The sequence below is a fragment of the Anoplolepis gracilipes genome, chromosome 1 (genome assembly GCF_047496725.1).
Source record: "Anoplolepis gracilipes chromosome 1, ASM4749672v1, whole genome shotgun sequence".
NCBI classification, from domain to species: Eukaryota; Metazoa; Arthropoda; class Insecta; order Hymenoptera; family Formicidae; genus Anoplolepis; species Anoplolepis gracilipes.
The window spans coordinates 10,563,408-10,586,580 of NC_132970.1; the positions used below are offsets into that span (position 1 = coordinate 10,563,408).

Here is a 23,173-nt window from a genome sequence, read left to right on the forward strand (position 1 = left end):
CTTGCACGATTAACTGTGACCCTCAGTTGCCTAAATTCGGTTTAATTAACGAGGCCACTTGTCCGAGAGATCTTTTGCTTTCGAGCGTATCGACACGCGTTTCCACCCGCGTGATTCCTTCTCTTTTTGTTGTAATTTTTTCTCTTTGTCAGTCTTAAAATGCAGTAAAAATGTACCGATGTAAATACCTTATAATTCTTTTACTTTTACGACAGATACAATTTTATAATACTAAGATATCGATATTAAGATTCGCGATGGCTTTATTGTTATTTGAATTATAATACACGTTATATCTTTACTATTATCTTTATTACATCATTTATGATAATACTTATGATATATCACAACACACAAAACGCAAAAACAGCTATAAAACATCACTATACCATGTGTTTAATTGTTCGTAATTAATGTTGCGGCAAATAATATATCTAAAGCATAGAAAGATTATCTTATCATATTGTAATTATAATAAGTATTGCAGAAGAAATAAATAAATTCTCGCGTGAAAAATAGAAAACAATTATATTTATAGAGATGACCTCGGATGTATTTTTGAATTCGTTTTGATTTCGTTCTGCTTCCTGGCCAAGCGAATTAAATTGGACCAAAAGGAAAATCTCGATTAATCGATCGAGGACGTGCTAATTACCGTGAACAAAACGTTGTCGTAAAATTGTATAATTAATTACGAGCGCATAGTAATGGTACTTATAAAAGTATAACAAGGCCATTGAACAAAATATAGTTAGAAGAGATGATTAAAAAAATGTAAACTGTAATATTTATGCAAAATGGGAATCGAATACATGAATAACCTAACGCATGTAACATGAACATCTGTAACATGAACTAATGCAAAATTCAGCCATTATCTACACGATCTTACTTGTAGATCGCTGGATTCTATTTTATGACAGAATACACGGAAGCAGTAACGTCATCGACAATTTAATATGATTGGAAAAAAGATTAATTATTGGTATGTTATAATTACCATAAGAATTATTTCTTACGTTACAACTCAGTATTTTGCATATATTTGCATTTGTCGTAGCCTTAAAACTTTTTGCATAAATTACTTTAATAATAAAAACATCAATTAAATATCTGTTAATTTAAACTTAAAAAATAAAATATTGTTATAAATATTTATGCTGTTATTAAAATATCAATTAGATTATAATCAATTAGATAAACATAAATCTCTACATATATATAAGTATAATGTCATTTTTTAATTTGATAGAGAATTTTCTCATTTTCTCATTGTTATATAAGTTCACTAATTACACTTGAACCGTTAGTCTTTAAATCAAGGATAGATACATCTATAACTACTGTATATATTTATGAAAGAATATATCCTTGCTATCAAGATTTATTTTCCAATCATCGTGAATAGCAAATATAAGGCTTTGTCCAATGTTTCTGTGCTGTTTTGCTACATCACGCGTTATAATTAATTAACTGTCACAGTTATGCGGATAATAGTAAACATTACCGTTGCATAATTAAAAACGCGGAAGTGAACTATCCGATCGAGGTTATTCGGAATATTTCGAGATGATAGATAAGCGCATCGTTTACGAGAAGTGTCCCTAAGGATCTTCAGCCTGAGAGGATCCGCTCGGAGAGCGAGTCTAACGAGCCTTTTTGTCGAAGGTAACGGAACGACCTCATGAAAAGTGCATTCGTACCGCTAATTATCTACCTTCGGCGCGCACAGTATCGTCTTACAAGTGCTTAACAAACTGGCAATTTACCAGACGCGTCACGCGTGTTGAATGTCCATGAACTAATTTCGTTTTTAACGGAAATTCGAAGAGTACCTACTTCCGGTAGTGGAAAGACGTAAAAATATTCTTCGCAATTTTCGTCCAATTTCTAATAAACCATATAAAACGATGATCATCCTTGATTTGTACAATGTAAGGTCATTTATGAAAGTTTGCTTGCCAAATCCCCAATGTCATATCGGATATATTAAAACAGCGATAATTGTGAAAAATTAGTTTAAAATGTTTAATTTTATTTAAGACGACCGTAGTAGTTTCCAATCAGATAATCCTCAATATATATGATACTTACAATAATTTATACACGAGAAATAATCTTATATATATGATAAAAATGTAATATATACAATTAAAATCGTAGTTATTATTTTATATGAAAATATAAAAAATATCTATCTCAGAACATTGTACAATTATATTAGTGTATTATATTCTATGAGATGTTAAATTTCACTCGTCACGTTATGATTGATTACGAAGTAGTCATGTTTTACCGCGAGATCAGGTAGTGAACGTTGAGTTTTCCTAGATTTCTTTTTTTCATTAGTTCCGGTTAATGGGTGAACGTTCCTATAAATCATTTGACGATTCCGATATATCAAGGACTGCAAAGAGTGCGTATTCGGTTTATAATCGGATTTCGATCATTTAAGTATCGTCTCGATGCCACTTTCGAGATGCACTTACTAAGCCGTTTTATTAATAGAAATAATCAAGAGCATAAATAAAACTTTTTCGAATATAATGATGTCCTTAGATTAATTATGTTAATAACTCTTGGAACACTTTCTCTGAATATATTTTATACTTTTTAATTTTTGTTTTATATTATTGAATTATACATATGTATAACTTTAATCTATATTTATAAAATATATATATATATATATATTTATTTATTTATTTATTTATTATTACATACGTAATATTTATAATTAACTAAATTAACATTTTTATCATATATTAACTAACTTAAACAATCTTAATTAATTTAGATATTAGTTAGCACGTGCTAAAATAAGAAATAATTATAATTGTCTATGACCTGGTAACGCTTTGTAATTTTACGCGTGAGATCACAGTCTTAGAGCAAGGTCGTTATTCTGCTGCCAAATCTAATCCAATTCCTACTTTGTTATTCGTATGGAACAATGGCGAAAAAAACATTTCCACACAGTTCCGGTAAATATCATATGAAACTTTAAAAATATTCTACAGACACGTGGAGTGACACATAGAACATGCTACACTAATTAGAGATTAATATCTTTAGCAGAATTAATGATCATGATCATACAAGTTGATCGAATAAATATTAGTCTCGGATAGAAGGAAATATTATACATATATGGATATGCAACATTCACATATATTGCAATTATACTTTGAATTATTTTGATTACCATTGCAAATTTTATGCCTCTAATACTCTAATGTTATACACAACACACATACATACATATATACGTTTGTACATCCCATACATAATAGATCTTCTTTTAGAAATGTTAAATAACGGCGAGAATTTTAGAGAATAATTGATTTCAGAAGGAATAACTTGAAGAACAAAAACTATAAAATAAGATATTGTTACCTAGATTATATAGGAGAAAAAAGAATTAATAATGGTTCAATACAAATCACAAATCTAGCATTTCCTATCAATTTTGTTCTTATACAATCTTTCGAAATATTCGATTGTTATAGAAAATTACTACGACCGGGAGATCTGAAATTGAGTTGAATGGTACATGCTACAAGAAACACGTAAACGGAGCGATGTCGTAACAATGTCTACAGTTTACATAGAGTAGGTCGTCCAAATTAACCCAGTTCTCGCGTATGGACACTATTGTAAAGCCCACTCTTGTTTTTTATTTATATGAGGTACCAGCAATTATTAATAAACAATTTTCTGTTAATCGTGATAAATTTTATCAAAAAAGTACATTTAATAATTGCAACAACAATGTTTTGTATTTTTATATTATTTTTATATTTACACGTCTCTCTGATTACAAAATATTTACGAATTCTATTTAGCTGAAATGTTTTGCATATAATAGCAATCTATTTTTTATGCCACTATATAATGGCAATCTGTTTTTATGCCATTCATTCTATTATCTGCATGCACAGTTCTCTCTTAAAAAAAAAAAAAAACAAAATCAAAAGTATCGAATTTATACGTTATTTCTTTTTCATGATACCAGTAATCTCGATGTATATTATTTTATATCAATAAGAATCTATCATTGAGATAAAAGTCATGTAATTTGACAGCTTAAATATAAGAAGAGTTAATAATGTAAGCAATTTTGTTGATTTGATGCAAATTAACACCATTGCTTTTGAAAGACAAAAAATCTTTTAATAAATTCTTCTCAAATTTGCAACAATATCTTGAAAGGCTGTTACAAGGATATGTAGAAATTGTGTACTTTGTCAGTTTTTCTTTTATTTTAAGTGCACAGCAGTCAAGTCTGTTCGTGGCGTATTGCTTTCGTTGCCGGGTGCATGGTAACTAAAGTTTGCTCGCGGCATATTGCTTTCACCGCCAATAGAATATTAAGCACAAAAATTACTTAAACAAAAATATTAAAAATAACATTTTTATTACAATTAAATTATGAGTAAGCAACAATAAAATATAATTTATTAGAAATGCTTGTATAGAAAAACTTTATAAAGATTTAAAAAATAACAGAAATATGATGATGTGATTTCAGTTTTTTTATATATTTATTTAAATAAAAATTATTTAAGAGAAGTCTTTTATTTATAAAATATCATTTTCTATTAATAGTAAAATAGTTGAAATACATAAATAACGCGCGCACATAGCGTTCATATAATTTACGTACTCGCCGTAAAATGACAGTTACATACACGCATGTAATGTACAAAATCAAGTAAATCAAACAAGTATCAGAATTCAGTTGGAAAATAAATATAATTAATTAATTAATCAAAACATTATCGTTATTTCAACACAATTTTGAATAATTTAAAATGTAATTTTTATTAATTATTGCAATTTTTTATTACAATTCATACTTTTACTAAAACTGTGAAAAGTATTTTCTAAAAATACTGTAATATAATAATTTTTTTATTGCGCAATTGAAGAGTAAAATTCAGGTATTATTCCAGTGTGAATTAAAATGATTGAGATTTCGTTCTTTTATATATCGTATTTTGATTGAAACTATTCGATTGGGTAAGTGGAAAGTATCAAGCGCGAGTAGTTGAAATTTGCGTAACAACAAATTCCTTTAGATAAGTCAGTGATTTGACTCAACGATTACAGCATCAATACACATATGTTGTACAAGCGTTTATAATTATAGTTTATATCATCAATGATTCTAGATCTTATATATGCGATACAAACGCGTATCCCCAAACATACAGTTTATTTTAAATGTAAATAAAATAAGAATATACACATTTTGCAGGAATTGAATTTACCAGAAGACGCAAGAAATGCGAAATAAATAATCCTATGTTCAAAGATAAGGTAGAATTCTCTGATTATGAATTGTTGCAATAAGTTGTTACCTTCTATATCAACTTCTGTACTTCTCTGAAATAATCTGTATTCAATTAAATAAATTTTGATCTTATAATTTTGTAATGTTTTGCAAAATTTTTTTTATTCTATTCGGATCTAATAAAATAAAATAAATATATAATAAAAGTATAGTATATATTTGTAAGCATGTTTTTACCTTAATATCATGTTATGGTTACTCGTTACCAGCATACGATAAGATGAAGAATGCACCTCTCTTCTTTTCCCATTTTATATCAACCTTTCAAGTTTATTTGTCGATGGCGACACTTTTAAATACACTTTGCACATTTTAGTTCAATAAAAAAGTTTATTAAATTTTAGTCGTTCAAGTTGATTATCAAATAAGTTAATTACCAAGTTGACTAGCTGATTACTAAATATTTCTCTTATAAATTTAACAAAATTTTGATTTGTTTTACATTAAGAAATTCTTCTTTATACTTATGATAATCGGCCTATCAAAAATAATAATTTTTACAAAATTTAGTCATATATTTTGAAACTTAATGTAAGATAAATTTTATTGGATTTATATGTATTTTATGAAAAATTTTACTATAACATTAAGAATATTAAATTTGTCAACATTGATATAACTGTAATTAAAATATAAATAAGTATACAAAAACTGTTGATTAATGATAAAAGTTGATCAATTATAAAATATATTTTTCCTAGATATATTTAATTATATATGTTTAATTATTTGCTTAGCATCAGTAAAGTGTATCTAAACATAAAGAATCAAATAAAAAACTTTTTATTGCGTCATTCCTAGGAAATCCCTCATTCATTTGACTTTATCGTATAATTATTATAATGCAATTGTTTTTAATGACTCACTCAAATCATGACAGTTTTTTACTATTCGGAATCATAGCAATGAATTTGTCTTGCTTGTAATTATCACTACCATTTTCGATGTTTCATATTGATGATTCATACGCTCGAAAGTCATTAATGCATTCTCTGTGGCGTATATTTTTGCAATTACATTTGATGAGTAGAAAATATTGCAAAAGTTTTAAATAATATAAGAAAAATATTATTTCTTATAATAATGACAAACGTCACAGAATTTAATACGTACTATAAAGATGTAACTTTTTTCTTTTATCTCGTAAGATCGAAATTATCCAAAAAAATGTTTAAAGTACACTGGTCGATCAAAATTATCGCATATGTAAATTTATGCAAAATTTTGCAAGATTTCAAATAAGCATAATTCCGTCAAAAATGGTCGTATTTGAAAAATGTTTTTTTTATTTTAAAGCTTAAAGTCTCTATTTTGAAAAGCATTTGACAGATTTTGAATTTCTCTTTTCCCCTTTCCGAATACGCATTTCTAAGCGTGAACATTTCCACACCTCTCTCGCTCAAATACAAATACACACACACACACACACACACATGATGCGCAAAGTTCGACCAGCACCTCCTCGTGGTGCGCATCGGGTAATGCTAATGCTGGCGGTAATTGACCAAAAATGCATGGGTAACTTTAAAACGCCATAACTCCGCGAAAAAAAATCGTATCAACCTCAATTTTTTTTTTTAATTTGCAAAGGAAAGTCTAAATTTTACGATGGTTGTCATGATATTGGCGAAAAAAATTTATTCCACTCCGTGGAGTGCGTCAAACTATGTAATTTTTTGGAAACGAAACACATCCTCACTTTTGAAAGGGCGGTGGAAAGGGGAAAGGAGAAATTCAAAATCTGACAAATGCTTTTCAAAGTAGAGACTTTAAGCTTTAAAATAAAAAAAACATTTTTCAGATACGACCATTTTTGACGGAGTTATGCTTATTTGAAATCATGCAAAATTTTGCATAAATTTATATATGCGATAATTTTGATCGCCAGTGTATATAAAATATATTTATTCTTTTTTTGTTACAAGTAATACAATTATTTTAAAAATTAAACATAACATTGCAAAATTGATGCAATGACTTCTGTAAACTTGAATTGCAAGAACTGATATTTAGAAGAAAACTTAAGTAACGTATACTTATTTTCACTGATTTACGTAATTGAAAGTAATTGAGTAAAATTAATTTTTGATCTCAAACTAAAGATATATTAAAATAATATAATTTATGTGCATAATAATACATCTTGAAACTATTACATTCATCGAGTATCTTCCTGTCTTTCAGAGGTAAAATTAATTACTCTATAGAGGGATTTTATGATCTCACGATGTCATTTTACACACAAAAGAATTAAACATGTTTTAAAGAAAGAAAGTGACAACTTGGTCAATGTCGTGCGAAAATTTTGCAATTACAAATACTCTTTGTATATATTTTATTTTAATATTAATTTGTATTATAACTAATTTTAATCTGAAGATTATAAATATTGCTATAATAAATTTTATTTTTGTAAGACAAGAAGATACTTGATGAAAGTAATTTTCAAAACACAAATTATTATAATATATATTTTATTAACAATTAATATAAATCGGTGTTTGATAGTCGACAAGTAACAATCTTATCTATCGCGCTATGCTTGACTGTCTCTATAATCTTCTACGTCATAATTAACAGTAATTTGGCCAACGGGCATATCACAGGAATACGAATGCAAATTAAAATAAGTATATAAAAATTCCGCATCTTAATGTCTATAAGGTCGTCGCCTATCACAGCGTATTTTTAATAATCCATTTTATGTCAAGAAATCAACAAACTATGTTTTTTTAAAAATAGTTTATATGCTTCAATTATTTAAATAATATTTCTTATATAATTTTTATATGGTTAGTATTCGTAAAATCCTTTACTTTATTATCAAGATAACTTAATGTAATTCTTAGTTTTAATCATAATTATTATTAATTGTCTTAAGAATTCAAACTTGAATTTGGATAATATCCTCCCAGAATAAAACTATCAAAAGCACCCACTCTTTATAAAAAGGTTAGCTAATGTTTGTTGTTACATATATCAATATGACAAGGATATTTTTTACATGAAAACAAAAATATCTTCTAGACATTCTACCTATGATACTTTAAAGGGAATACGTATATTGTTGGAGAAATAATGTTAGAGATTGATAAGGTTATTACTAAAGGATGCAAAGATGAATATATGCATTCAAGATTTATGCCAGAGACAGTATTGTGCATTACAACGAGTAAATGCACATGCGATTTGAATTAATAAATTTAATTTCACAATTGCAACGGAAAACTAACGTCAAATGAAAGAATTTATGAAAGATGCCGCGTTATAAATTTTATGAAGAAAACAATAAAGAATTACAAACTGTATGCCATGCAAATTTCAATGATTCTTTGATGTTGCGTAATAACGTGTATCTCTCGTTAAATAAAATTTTTTATCCTTCTTCGTGGTCCCGCGTTTGCCGCATCGAGTCACACGACATACATATTACAGTACATGTGTGTGGAAAAAAGAAGGTTGACTCTTACTCAATCGACGTGATTCAGAGAGTACGCAGGGTCGTGAGTCGTGAGTACCAGGCGACAAGCAACAATCTTCGTTAATGACTACGTAATACCGCGATAAAATTGTCTTAAGCGCTCGAGCTAAACAGTAGTACATGAAAAATTTTGTATGGGAAGACAATTATGCATTACGATAAATTAGAAAAATGCATCCAGCCAGAAGAGCTGATAAAGACAATCGTTAATGGAAATTCTTTTCCTCAAACGTTCGCAAATATGACATAACAATGGACAGGAAAAAAATTTCCATTAATTATAAATAATCTTTTTTCGATAACAAAAGTTACAAATTATTTCCATTTTATTTGCAAACTCAAGAGACTCATAATCTGTCATAATTGGTATTCACGAAGAAATACAAACTCATCTTCATTTGCATTCTAAATACGAGATAGAAATAGCGTACATAAAACACATTGCACATATTTTATAGTTTTATTTTCTTGATTGTACACTCCTCAAGAATTCTTTGTCGGCAGATACTTAACGCAATATGAGACCAGCATACGTGATTTTCCACAGCTGACGATTTACTTAACGTATAACGATATTTATATAATATACTCTACCGGTGTACATTTCCGCTTTATTTATTTCTCGGTCATAGTCGGCGAAATTACCTTGAAGATCGACGGACAATCAGGCCAGTTTCTTATTGTTATCCGCGATTGAGTTCATGAAATCAATTTTACCGCATTGCGGAAATCGTAATTTTATTATTTCTCTGCATGGCTTACTTGTTATAGTATTTTTTTTTTACGTTCCTTGTTGAAGCAAACGTTCAGCGAGGCACTCGCAATTTTCCGAATTTTGCAAATCGATGAAGAATTTCGTCAGCTACTTGAATAATCTTCCCGCATTTTGCTCTGCATAATTATTAACATTTGCGTAATATCGATTACGCATCTCGACATTTTCCCACGTTCCCTCAGCGCTAACAGATAAATAATTATCAGCACGCATTATGATCACATTTGTTTCATCGCGCGATAATATGTACATAAAAAATGTATAGTTTTATAGAGATGTATATACGCCTTATTCTTTAATTATTCCTTATTATTAATTCCGAGGCTTGGAAGCTTCAAGAAGAACAAAAACAATCACAAAATCTGATGAATTGTTTCTTTTTTTCCGTATTTTTAATATTTATTTTTATCTTTAATACTTGTTTTCATATTGTAAATTAAATTATTATATTGTACAATTAAATTTTATTACACTTAATTTTTATATAAATTTAATTTATAAATGAAATGTTTAGAAAAAAGAGAAATGTTTATATGAAATGTTTTAAAAAAATATATTTCCAAGGGAGAAAGGGAAATGAGAAATAAACTTTTTAAACTTATTTTCCATAATTTTTAATGCATGTTTTCTCCTTAAGCATCTTTTTATGATTGCTATATTCGGATCTTCATCTAAATTTGAGATATAAATAGCAAATTTTAACGACGTTAAAAATAGAAACGGTATGACAATTGAAAGGATAACTGACGTCATGAAATAGAAAAGATCATAATAGGGCCGATACCAAAATCTTAACAAAAGCTTTGGGGAAAGGAAATCGAAGAATTGACCATAACTGTATATATTGAATAACAATGATCGAAAGTACTGGTAACAATATTCAATGCATTTCCGTCAATTCTTTGTAGTCTGTGGCATTTAAATTAGCATTAGAGTTCGACGAGTTGCGCAAATATTAAAACGTAACGTCATCTTCCTTTTTCTTCCATTTACTCTTTTACCTTGCGACAATGTCGATCAAGATTCGAGCGAAAATAACAAAAAGAGTCTTGAGAGACATATAATTGCACCATATAAATATATAATAAACGCTACATTCGCGTACTTGAACCTAGAGTTGTGGTCAGTACGTGAGACCGATGTTCGCATTATCTGCCAATGAGATTAACATTAGCGAAAGTCTTGGCACGCACAGAACTAGTATATGCTTTAAAGTGAGATATATCTGCGCAAATATAATATTAATGTGAGTGGCATTGAAGGTATAATTCCAGAGTTTATGTGTTTATTTAATTGTTGTGAGGTAGAATTTGCCTCTATACTTTGTTTTAATCACTGCAGTGTAAAAAGCTGTTATTATTTATAATTAAAAAAATATTTAGAAAAACTTAACATTAAAAAAGTTAGTAAAACTTGAAAATTTTTTTTTATTTTCTTATATAATAAAACATATATATAATTTTTAAACAAATTTGTAAGTAAAATTGTAAAATAAGAAGAAGTAAAAAAAGAACCAAATTATTTATTAATAAAAATAGATATATTGGGAAAATGAAAGTTATTTTCTATATATGTTTGAAAATGTTATAGCTATAATTATTAATGATAAATATAAATAATAAGTGTATCTGAATTATTTTTCTATATTATATAATATTCACAATAAGCATGTAAGCGTGTTATGTAATAAATATATACGAGTTATATAACTATATAGCATAAAATATACAAATACATAGAAAGAAAACTTCGTGACAACATTTCAAGGTCTGATAAAGTGGCCTAGACCATTCGCAATTACATGCATTCCAGATCATCGTGAGACTATCCTCTCTCAAACATCAGTCAGTTGGGCGTGGTTGTTTATGGTTTTTATCATTGCAAGCCGCTGTCATGTAAATCACAATTCTTACAGATAACGTGTGGTCACTCTCAGACTGTTAAAGAGAGCGTCGATCATGAAAGCAAAGTGGAACATGTAGTTCAAGATCAACCAGAGCGCGGTCGCGCGTGGCAAGAAACGTACAATACGTATGTGTGAACCGATCTATATCTACGTTTATACGTTTATACGCGGTAATACGCATATACGCATGACGAATTGGTTCGCATGTATTATAATTTATATATATTTTTTTTTATTTATGATCCACAGCATCCGGAATGACGATGTTCCCTAGCGTTGAAATAAATTCCTTGTTGATGAACCCGATAGATGCGATCCAGTTGTTAAAAAATCCAGTTGTTAAAAGTTCAATTTAATTGTTGCACAAATGCATAAGTCTAGTTTAGCGATTCGCCGATTTCTTTTTCTATTATAGGTTTTCTCTTGAGTTTTAACAATGGTACCATAGTTCTCAGGAGAAAGAGAGGTCGATTGGAATCAGGAAACAACACGTATATCGTCGTAATCTTGATGAGAGCATAATTACGCAGATAGACTCGTAAGCCATGAATCATCTCATAATGCTAGAAATTGCAAGAGACTCAGTTTTAAGTCAATGTTTCGCGGAACCTGTTCATCGATGTTTCATATAAACACGCCCTTCCGACTCATCTATGAATGGTGCAAGAAGTATTACACTCGTGGATTCTGCAATCTTATTTATCTTTTGCATGTCATTATTGATTCATTGAAAACTACTGATTTCCGACGTTTAATTTAATGTCAGAATGATGTAATCTAATGAAATTGCATCTCATAATTATTTGCTATGCAAGATATCAATAGATATAATTAGTTTTAATATTTACATTTATTATTTATATTTAATATTAAACAGAAATTAAATATAATAATATCTAAATAATGTACAAATATTAAATATAATAATATACAAATTGATGGTAAATTACCCATACAGCATATATTTCTACAAACATCTAGAAAACAACTTAAAGATGTCTTATCGTTTTTTAGATATTTTAGATTTAAGATATTTTTTATTTCTATTTATCTAAAAATCTTTTTATTCACTAGTTTGATTTAAATTTTTTAAAAATCTTTTTAATGACTATTAAGAACAAATTCATTATTTTTATTCTGAATAAATTCCTACCGGTCTGATACATTTTTCTGTTAGAGGCTTTGAAAAACTAATCTTAAATGTTTGCAAAGTTGCGATGAGCAGACATGTACTTCAATAGACAATGAGTTTCATTGAGAGAACTCAACTGACTCTTGTCAACGTGAGAGCCTCAGGTTGTCGCAATCGGGGGCCGGTTGGCCCTCGACCCCTATCGTTTCACTCTTTCTTATCGTTACTTGGCACTCCTTTTTTATTTGCCATTTTAGTTGCTCTTTTTTCTTTTCGATAAACTTTTTACGAGAAATAAAATTTTGTGCTAACTTTTACTCTCATGAAATGTGTTGGAAAGAAATTACAGAAATCTAAGAAAAAGGTGGTCATCCATTTTTAAACACTTCTTTTAGTCTGTCACTTTATTCTTTATCCAAACATCGTTTTTTTGCTTCTTGTTATTTTCGCACGTCGGATGACATAAAACGCAGCTCTTCCTCTTCGTCCTCGACTACTTCCACTTACTCCCACGACTTGTAGTTTGAGCAGCAGCGACACCGATGAAACTAACGACACGAATGAGGTATATGCGAATTCCCCACTTCTTTCGTTATGGATGACCTCCCCTGTAGTCGCGTTCGAACAGCTTCGCAGGGATAAATGTACACTTGACGTCGACCACGAGACTTTTAGTGACAGAACGAAATCATCACTCGTGTTAGTTGTGTTCGATCGGTGGAACGGAATTTCGTACGACGGCGACGTCGTTGCGTGCAATTGGTCGGGGATCAAAATCAGGCTTATTTTTAAGACACATGGAGTTTACTTTCAGTGAAACCGATAAGCTGTTAAACCGCGCCAGCGGAAGCTTCGTAAGTCTTCATCAACGTAACTATCTTTCGTAGTGATACAGATTTTAACGCTAGAAGGGATTCGGTAATTGCTATTCATCTTTTATTTTGATGGGTAACGTAAATAGCGATCATTGTATTTTAAAGTTGCATAATTCTGATTAATAATAAATCAAGTTTGAAGACTTTGATAAAAAATATTAGACGTGAATGATAAAATGATGCTGCATCGAAATAATGTGTGCTCCTTCTAATGTTAAAAAAAATATAGTGGAAGTCTAATCTAATTTAAGAACTGAACGCGTGATTAAGTAAATTAACACACTTAATAGTGTGAAGATAAACGAATCTAGTGTTAAAACTGTGTCAACACTTCTAACACAATTGAGACTATATTATATAGAATAATCACAGATATTAGTTGAGGTGTAAACATATTCAATTTAATTTTTAATCATTTATTAAACATAGCACACATATCTTACATAACATTTATTTATGTAATAAATTTTGTATTTAATTAGCTTAATGTGTATGTGTGTGTATATATATATATATATATATATATATATATATATATACACATACATATTAAGCTAATTAAATACAATATTTATTGCATAAATAGATGTTATGTAAGATATATGTGCTATGTTTAATAAATGATTAAAAAAAAATATATATATATAAAATATATTTTTTATTATATATTCATATATTATACATATGTTAAATATATAATTCAAATATGAAACATAATTAAATTAAATACTCCTAATTATAGTGTCAACTACTGAAAATTAAATTATTTAAAATTTCTTAAATAATGTTAATAATAACTTTTAATTAATTATAAATGTAAAATCTTTTTTTTATAAATTTCGGACAAATAAAATATGTATATGTATATATACATACATATATATACATATCTTTTTATTTCCCCGATATTTGTAAAAAAAGATTTTTACATTTGTAATTTATTAAAAGCAAAATTATTATTAATATTATGTAAGCAATTTTAAATAAATTGATTTTTAGTAGTTATGACACTATAATTAGGGATATGTAAGTTGATTATGTTATTGATTATGTTTTATATTTGAATTATATAATGTGATAATCTTGTGTCAGAGGGATCGTTATGTTTGCAAAATAAAATAAATTTTGCACAAAATATTTACAAAATAGATACAATACTGTGCAAAAAAAATGCGATACTTATAAATTATCTTTATCTGTTAAATTTTAATTCGCGGCACTTGGATCCAAATAAGTAAATAATAATTACCACGTTTTAATTTTTGTACAAGAGAGAGTATACTCGCAAATTATTTATATTTTATATAAACTTTAGACACGTTAATAATTTTATACAAAATATATTATTTTCATTTACATAAACAATATTAAAATGAGTTTATATTTTTATAGAAATATTTAGAAACAATTATTTTTTCAAAAAAAACGTAAAATACTAATTCCATATAATTAATTGAAAATTAAGGAGTAAGAATATGAAATATATTTTTCAATAAGCGCAGATGAAACCAAGGTCATTGCATCTCGATCAATCGCAGATGACCTACTAGTGTGCATAAACAGGTACCTTTCATGTTGAAAGGAAGTACGTAACGCGAAGACGTAACACGTGACCGTGAGACCAACAAATGAATTGCGTGTAAATACTTTGCTCATAATGTCATGGCGTGATTTAAAGAAACAATGAGTTTCCTATATTAATTTGTAAGACATGTCCCATAATACTTTTTGCAGTAATATCTGACACGATAATCCATGACGCAAGGTTTATCACTTTACAAATCGTTTATAATTATGTTATTGCCACAAAAAAAGTTGAACTTAACACTATGCAAATTATTGTAAATCTTATACAATAATTTTATAATGATAATATATATTGATAATTTTTGAAACAATTAATAAAATTTTATTTTTATTTTTTAATTCTGATTTTCAAGTTTACTAGATGTGCATTTTTGACGATTTTAAAATTATTCATTATTTTTTATTATATAATTATGCATAAATTACATTAATTATAAAAAAAAAAATTTCTGAAATTTGTAATTTTTTATGTGAATGTTATTAAGAAATTGTTATTTGAAAATTATTTCTCTTACAATGTTAATTATATAGAATATTATGACATTACAATATTATCAAAATTAGCAACATATTTATCATCATGAGTCTCCTCAAAAGCCTGAGAGATTTATCGTGGAACTCGTTTTACCCTCTCTTTACATATATTATATGTAACATGGGAGTAAAAAATCAATAAGAAAAATTCAATATGTTTAATATAATGAGTAGTAATCTAAATTGAGCGTGCCACAGGCAAAAGATAATGGACATAAGCAAAATTTACATACTCAATTACAACCATTTGTAGTTTTAGAAACGACATACATAAATAATTGGCGCGTGTGCTCGAGTTTATTAACCTTGTTAGGGTTACTCTGGAAATAAGATAAATAGGCTTTAAATACATAACTTTGCGATTATAAATTATTAACTTTAATATGCCGATTAGCAACGTCATTAGAGATTATAATGGATCTCATTGTAATTTAAGAATTCCACATACTTCGGAAGAGATAAAAATTATTATACAATAATATTTGTATATTATATAATAATATTATTAAACAAGAATATTTTTCAATAAAAGAAAATTTTTCAAAAAAAATATAATGTGACTTAAAGCTTTATATATTTATTAGCAATTATGTTTTATTGTTAATGAAAATATTGTACAAAAAGTGTATTGATAAATGTGGAATTTTCCCCATTCCTTGCCCTCCAGTCACTGCCTGACGAGCTTGGAAAAAGGGTCTCTAACATCGATCATTTTTTAAAACATATTATTTACATTGACATTAAAATCATTATTATAAGAATATTAGAAAGAAATATTTAAAATATGTTGTATATGTTGGGTTCGCGGAATCAATAATATACATATATAAATAGAAATAAAATAATAAATACAATATTTATTAATATAAATTTTTTAAAAATTTAATTAAAATAAATGTAATTTTAGAAGAATACATTTTACCTATAATCAACAATAGATATATGATTTAATTTAATACTCTTTTATTTATTTAGAAATAATTAGGCCACTATTAGAGTTTGCCATTTTAATATAGTTGACTTTTGTTTAAAATTTACAATTAACACAAAATTAATAAATCTGTATGAATGTGATATAGGTAAGATGGACAGCGTTCGTACTTTATCTGATACCGGCAGTTTTCGGTCAGTTGGACTTGCCTCCATACAGGGATGACAGTGCTGGAAGACAAATTTCGCCCAATGAATTAGATTACCGAAATATATTAGCTAGATTAGATTTCCTCGGGGCAGAGAGATGCAGCGGAAACGTGATAGCTCAGTGGGCATACGAAACCAATGTCAACGAATATACACAGCTACAAGCGGTAAGACTAATTCTAAGACAATTAAATCTATTTTAAGAAGCATTATTTTTCTATTCTTTATCCTTCATTATTCTCTTTAAGCAAGAAATTATGTTATCATACTGCGCAGTTTCTGATACTGTTAACTCTTCCATTAATCAGGTTAAGAAATTTCGAAACTCTCTTTTCGGCACTGTAACCCGCATGTACACACACATATGTAGCCCTCTATATTTGTAATTTAGGCCACCTTATTTTACAATTACAATTACAATACAAATCTGTCTGATTCAACAAAATTATTGTTATTTAGAAAAATTATATTTGTATATAAATCAAACAAATAAATTTAAAAGTAATATTATAAATCAAAGAAGAATTTAAGAAAATATTTCTTCTCTCGTTCCAAAACAGCAATGGTCCATAATTACAGTTACAAATTAAAAAGACAATTCGCAAGGATATCTTTTATATAAATCTAATATAAATATAAAAATAAAAAATATTTTATTCTGATATTTATTGCTAAAATAAAAAAGATATATTTATTAATTAAATTAAAACAAACTACCGAAAAATATGCAGAGATACAATTATTAAATAAAAGTTTAGAAAGGCATTAAGCTTTCAACACTAAAACAAAGTACAATGATAATCATGGAAAATGAGCCGCGTACAATCGTATAAGTTTCTCATCCACCCTATAAAACGTCTCCAAAGGAACCTCGACCTCCTCTCGGTATCTTCTTGTGCGATTCTTCATGATGTGTGCATACATTGACTTGTCCATCGGTTAGCGAAGTACTGACTATTTTGTAGGTACATCGCGACACAATTTTCCCTGACATGAGACCGTTTGTATTATCCGCAAAAGGCCGAACGCCTCCGCGGGAAATTTTCCCAGGCGATGGCATTGTCATGATAGTCGTCCTGTACGATTTTGCAATCGCCCAGCCGTCTCGCCATATCGCTAGGGAACGGGAATTTTGTACTTTTCAATGCGAAATCCAACCAAGCTTGCGTCGCGTGACATCACGTTAACATAATCGAGATGCGGTTTTCCTTTTCCGTGACTGAAAATGTCGATGTACGGTAAATCACCGCCTTACTCATTATCGCCTAGGAAGTCATTAGACCTTTAGCATCATTTAGTATCAGTCACTGAAATTATTTTTCAAGCGATTAAATTTTTTGTATTAATGCAATTATATAAACTGTCTTTTAAAAATTTTTTTATTGATATATAGTTATACATGCATGCATACACACACACACACACACATACACACACGCGCGCGCACACAGAAACGTAAATTATTTCAATGATGATGATAAGAATATTATGTTGCGCCTGTTACACGATATATTTGCCTTTTTTATTTAAGTTTTTCTTATGAGTGCACGCTGACATGTTACCTGAAAATATGCCACATGGAATATATATATGGCATTTATATATTATGTAATCATCATCTTGCGGTTGCTTATGTAATAATAAATGTATATAATATAATGTACATAGGTAATATTTACTCTTAAAACAATATATTTTATACAATATAATTAATAATCAAAATTTTGACAAATAAATAAATAAATATATATATATATATATATATATAATATTTGCATTACTTTTACATTTAATTATAGAAAGACTTAAATACAATTTCACTTTCTTAGCTATTATATATTTTTCTGACAACAGGTTACTATCACGAAAAGACATAAATAGATACATTTTATCTATGCTGGTTTTATCTCTAACGGTAAAACCGTCGTTTACTGATTTGCGCTTTATTGCAACTGCGTTTCCTAATCAGTTACAGACAGATTTTCTTACGTTATGTAATTAACACACACACACAATATTATACAATAACACTTATACTTTCTTTCTAAATTGTCTATTACTTTAGAATTATATGCGACATTTATGATAGCAATACATAATTTTTATCATTTAAAAATAATTAGCATAATTTATTTATACATGTCCCTTTTTTCTGCGTAAATATTATGGTATAATTTTTTTCTTACGTAAGAATTACTTTTAATGCATTTTAATCTTAAATTATGTTTTTAGCTAGATGCACAACGGTTATATGCAGATTTCCAATATCAAGCTTGGCTTCTAATTTCCAGAATTGATATAAATTCTATTCAGGATCCTATAATTAGACGTCGACTTCGTTATTTATTCGTCGTGGGTCCTTCGGCACTGCCACCTGATCAATTAGACAGGGTAAATGTTAACTTTATTCAAATAGCTAAGCCGTAATATCGCGACGTTTATATTGAATTGAATTAAATATGTTTATAATACACACACGATATGTATTATAATATGTGATAAATTATTTTTTTACAGTATAATCGCTTAATCAATGACATGCTTGCGGTTTATAATGGGGCCACAATATGTGCTTATAACGATCCCTTCCGATGTGGATTGCGTTTATATCCAGGTAATATATCACAGATTACGCTAAATAACGATTGAATCGATATGATGCCACGTTCATAAATACTTTGTCGCGGCGAAACTCCGCGGGAGAGTTTACGTAAGTCCAAAATGCGCATGAAAGTGTGAAGAAATGGAAGACGTCACGCGCGCGCGCGCATCCGTCGAGGGAATCCCGCCTTTTCCGTTAATTTACGAAGACGTGTATGCCGCTATATGCGCCTCTAATTGTCTGTTATTTTTGCAATGTAAATCCCTACGACTGTTTAGACACAAAATAAATAAATAAATAATCATTTCGAGACATAGTAGAGCGTGCGCACGCGTAGCACGTGTAGAAAGCGAATAATTAATTAAACGAATACACTACGTAGTTAAATACAATTTATTGTAGGAATTTAATTACTCTCGCGTCTTGTGCAAAATGATGATTAACCACGTTGCAGCAGCGTACTTGGTGACTGAAAACAAATAATTAAATAAGTTTACGCGACTCGATCCGGCACATGATTCTGAAAAATAAATATTACGTCGCAGTTGCTTTATGATTAATATTCATGCTATGTAAAATGCACCGACTGTATATCTGTTATGTCTAAAAGAGTAAGGATTGCACGGTCAGTTTTTCCGTGGACACTAAAACATGAACGCTAGTTGAAAGATACTCGACAATCTCAGAAAATTTCGTGCAAGATAGTAATGTAAAAAAGGAATAAGCTTTAACACCGACATTTTTTTCTTCTATTATTACAGATATATCGCAAATTATGGCAAAGAGTCGAGACTGGGATGAACTGCAATACGTTTGGACCGAATGGAGAAGACGAAGCGGTACACCAATTAAAGATCTATATCAACAACTCGTTACGTTGAATAATGATGCTGCAAGATTAAATAGTAAGTTACAACATTAATTCGAGGCCGCCGTAAAAATACGATGTATTAAATAAAATTTGCAATGTTGAAACTGGTCAACAAATGATTCAAATATCATATATGTTTAAGTTATCTATTAAATAACAATGACACCGACTACATATTGCGAATATTATAAGTGCTTATATTATTATTTTTATAGATTTTACGGATGCTGCTGAATATTGGATGTTTCCTTATGAATCTCCTAATTTCCAACAAGATATTGACGAGGTTTGGGAAATGATACGTCCGCTTTATGAAGAACTGCAAGCTTATGTTCGCAGAAAGTTGAGAGAACTCTATGGTCCTGAAAAAATCGGCGGACATGCACCTCTTCCGTCTCATATCCTTGGTAAAAACAATGCATTATGCATTAATTCTACAATAATATTACATAATTCAAATATAATAATTTTTACAAGTAAATAATATATTCCTTGCCAAAAATTAGATAAACGTTTAATTTTTTTTAAATAGGTAAAATTTAGTCAACAATAACTTCGTTAAAAATAAACAAAATTTAAATCCAACAACAAAAAATTTTAAAACTTAAAATCTCTACCTTTGAAAGGCTACGTTTCTATAAGTTTGATAATTTTTACATATAGAAAACTACGAGGTGAACAAAATAGGGAATTTTCTTCTTATTTTGTAGACACATGACCAAAAATAATCTGCGAAAATTTGCGATTTCCTAATATGAAAGCGTAAAGGTTTCTCTACAAAATCGTTTTCTAAAATATTTTTTTATTGAGTTATCACGGATTGAATAAAAATTGAACATTTTTATTTTGATTGCTCATAAGTCCATTAAAAATTATCGTACCGCAATTCGAAAAACCAGATTATTAAAGTTGAAACTTTGCTCTATTGAATGATATAATAGTTAAGTCTTTTTTCAATAGACATTATGCAAACAAATAAAAATAACGTAAAAATTAGCAATTTTTCTTTTTCTGTTTTAAACTTAAAAAATAATGGTGTAGAACAACAATAAAAAATTTTCTTTACGTTCATTTTGTACTTTTAAGTATTTTGAATTTGACAAAAATTTGCTGAATAGCTATGAGTTTTTTCATGGTGGCCACTGTGATTTTATGAAGCAAAACAATGTACAAAAAATTGCTAAATTTAGTCAAAAAAAATGAAAAATAAAATAAAAATTTAATTAGTGTTAAAATAATATTATGAAAAAATTAGAATAACTTACAGAAATGTAAAAATAATAATGACTTTTCGAAAGTAGAGATTTTAAGTCTTAAAACCTTTTTTGGGTCAATTTTTAAATTTTATTCATTTTTAATGAAGTTACCACTGATTAAATTTTGTTTATTTTTTTCAAGAAAAAAATAGGTATTCTAATTTTTGCGAAAAGTTTATATATGTATATGTATATTTACGTCAATAATTTCTTGTGTCATAATTTCTAAATATTAATTATTTATTTAAATATATATTATTATAATATTATTATAGCTATATCATTATTTTTTTCATAGGTAACATATGGGGACAATCTTGGAGCAATCTCTTGGATTTTACCTTACCGTATCCCGGAAAAACATATCCCGATGTCACGCCAGAAATGCAAGCTCAAGTAAAATTATTTTTCACTTTTCTAATTTTGTAATATTTTATATTATACGTTTTATTATAATCAATATTGATCACAGCGTATATATAATTAATATTGATAATTATTAAATATATAAATAATTTTGATAATTGATTATATTGTGATGCATAGGGTTACACACCGATTGACATGATTCGAGTAGCCGAGGAATTTTACCTGTCCTTGAATTTGAGTGCTTTGCCGCCAGAATTCTGGGCCGGAAGTATAATCGCCGATCCAGGCGACCGTCCATTAATCTGCCAAGCCTCTGCGTGGGACTTTTGCAATCGTTTAGATTACAGGTGAATTCATTAATACATACATACATATATAGATAACATATCATCAAATAATATGTAAAAACTGTATCAAAAAAATCTTTTAAAGCCATCTAAAATTTTATAAATAAATATTACATTGATATCTTAATACTTTTAAAATGCAAGGAAAGAATAAGAGTTTTTAATATTTTTTTATTTAGGATTAAGATGTGTACAAAAGTGACATTGAAGGATCTGATAACTTTACATCATGAGATGGCACACATTCAGTATTTCTTACGATACAGCGGTCTACCTCGTGAATTTCGTGATGGCGCTAATCCAGGTATAAGAATATCTAGACTTTTTAATGTTATTTTGCAAAATTTTCTATAAGAATTAGGATATTAAATAAATACAATCAGAATATACACATAAAATAAATGGTTAAAATATACATATAATAAATTATATATATTGTATTTTGTATAAATTTAAATTTAAATTTACAAAATAATATATTATTTAAATTTTAACTCTTTTCTTAATTATTATTATTAAAATTGTAAAAAATTGAATAAAACAGATAAAATAAAGAATAAAACAAATCAAATAGTAAAAAATAAATTTTTCGCAGTGAGATAGTCATGAAAATAAATGCGAAAATAAAATTATATATATTATTTTTCCATGATAAATACATAGATAAACATAAAATAAATGCTCTAGCTTTGTGTCATAAAGCTATATTATTACGGTTTTAAAACACGCGCGACGACATCTATTGTTAACGTCACTGATCTTATCACAATACAATGCAATAATGAGAAATTGCATCACGCCAGGAAGAAAAAAATCCGAGCGAGGGACTAGGATAATAAGATGGAAATGGCTAGAACGATGATGGCATACAACATCGAACAGACGACACGCGTTACGTAAATGCACCGTTCGTTCTCGACCCAACTTCCGGAAGGCACAATC

The 23,173-nt window shown here is 28.4% G+C and overlaps 1 protein-coding gene across 1 annotated transcript in view; it reads left to right on the top strand.

The window, feature by feature from the left end:
• The first annotated feature begins 13,266 nt into the window (after positions 1 to 13,266).
• Ance-3 (angiotensin-converting enzyme Ance-3) overlaps positions 13,267 to 23,173 on the top strand; it is a 52,539-nt gene continuing 42,632 nt past the window's right edge. Inside the window, exons 1-9 of the mRNA XM_072911258.1 lie at positions 13,267 to 13,504; positions 16,726 to 16,953; positions 19,019 to 19,177; positions 19,304 to 19,400; positions 20,150 to 20,293; positions 20,475 to 20,666; positions 21,814 to 21,911; positions 22,062 to 22,231; positions 22,411 to 22,535. Coding sequence (XP_072767359.1) covers positions 13,448 to 13,504; positions 16,726 to 16,953; positions 19,019 to 19,177; positions 19,304 to 19,400; positions 20,150 to 20,293; positions 20,475 to 20,666; positions 21,814 to 21,911; positions 22,062 to 22,231; positions 22,411 to 22,535 — 1,270 coding nt within the window. The 5' untranslated portion in view covers positions 13,267 to 13,447. The remainder of the gene's footprint in view (positions 13,505 to 16,725; positions 16,954 to 19,018; positions 19,178 to 19,303; positions 19,401 to 20,149; positions 20,294 to 20,474; positions 20,667 to 21,813; positions 21,912 to 22,061; positions 22,232 to 22,410; positions 22,536 to 23,173) is intronic.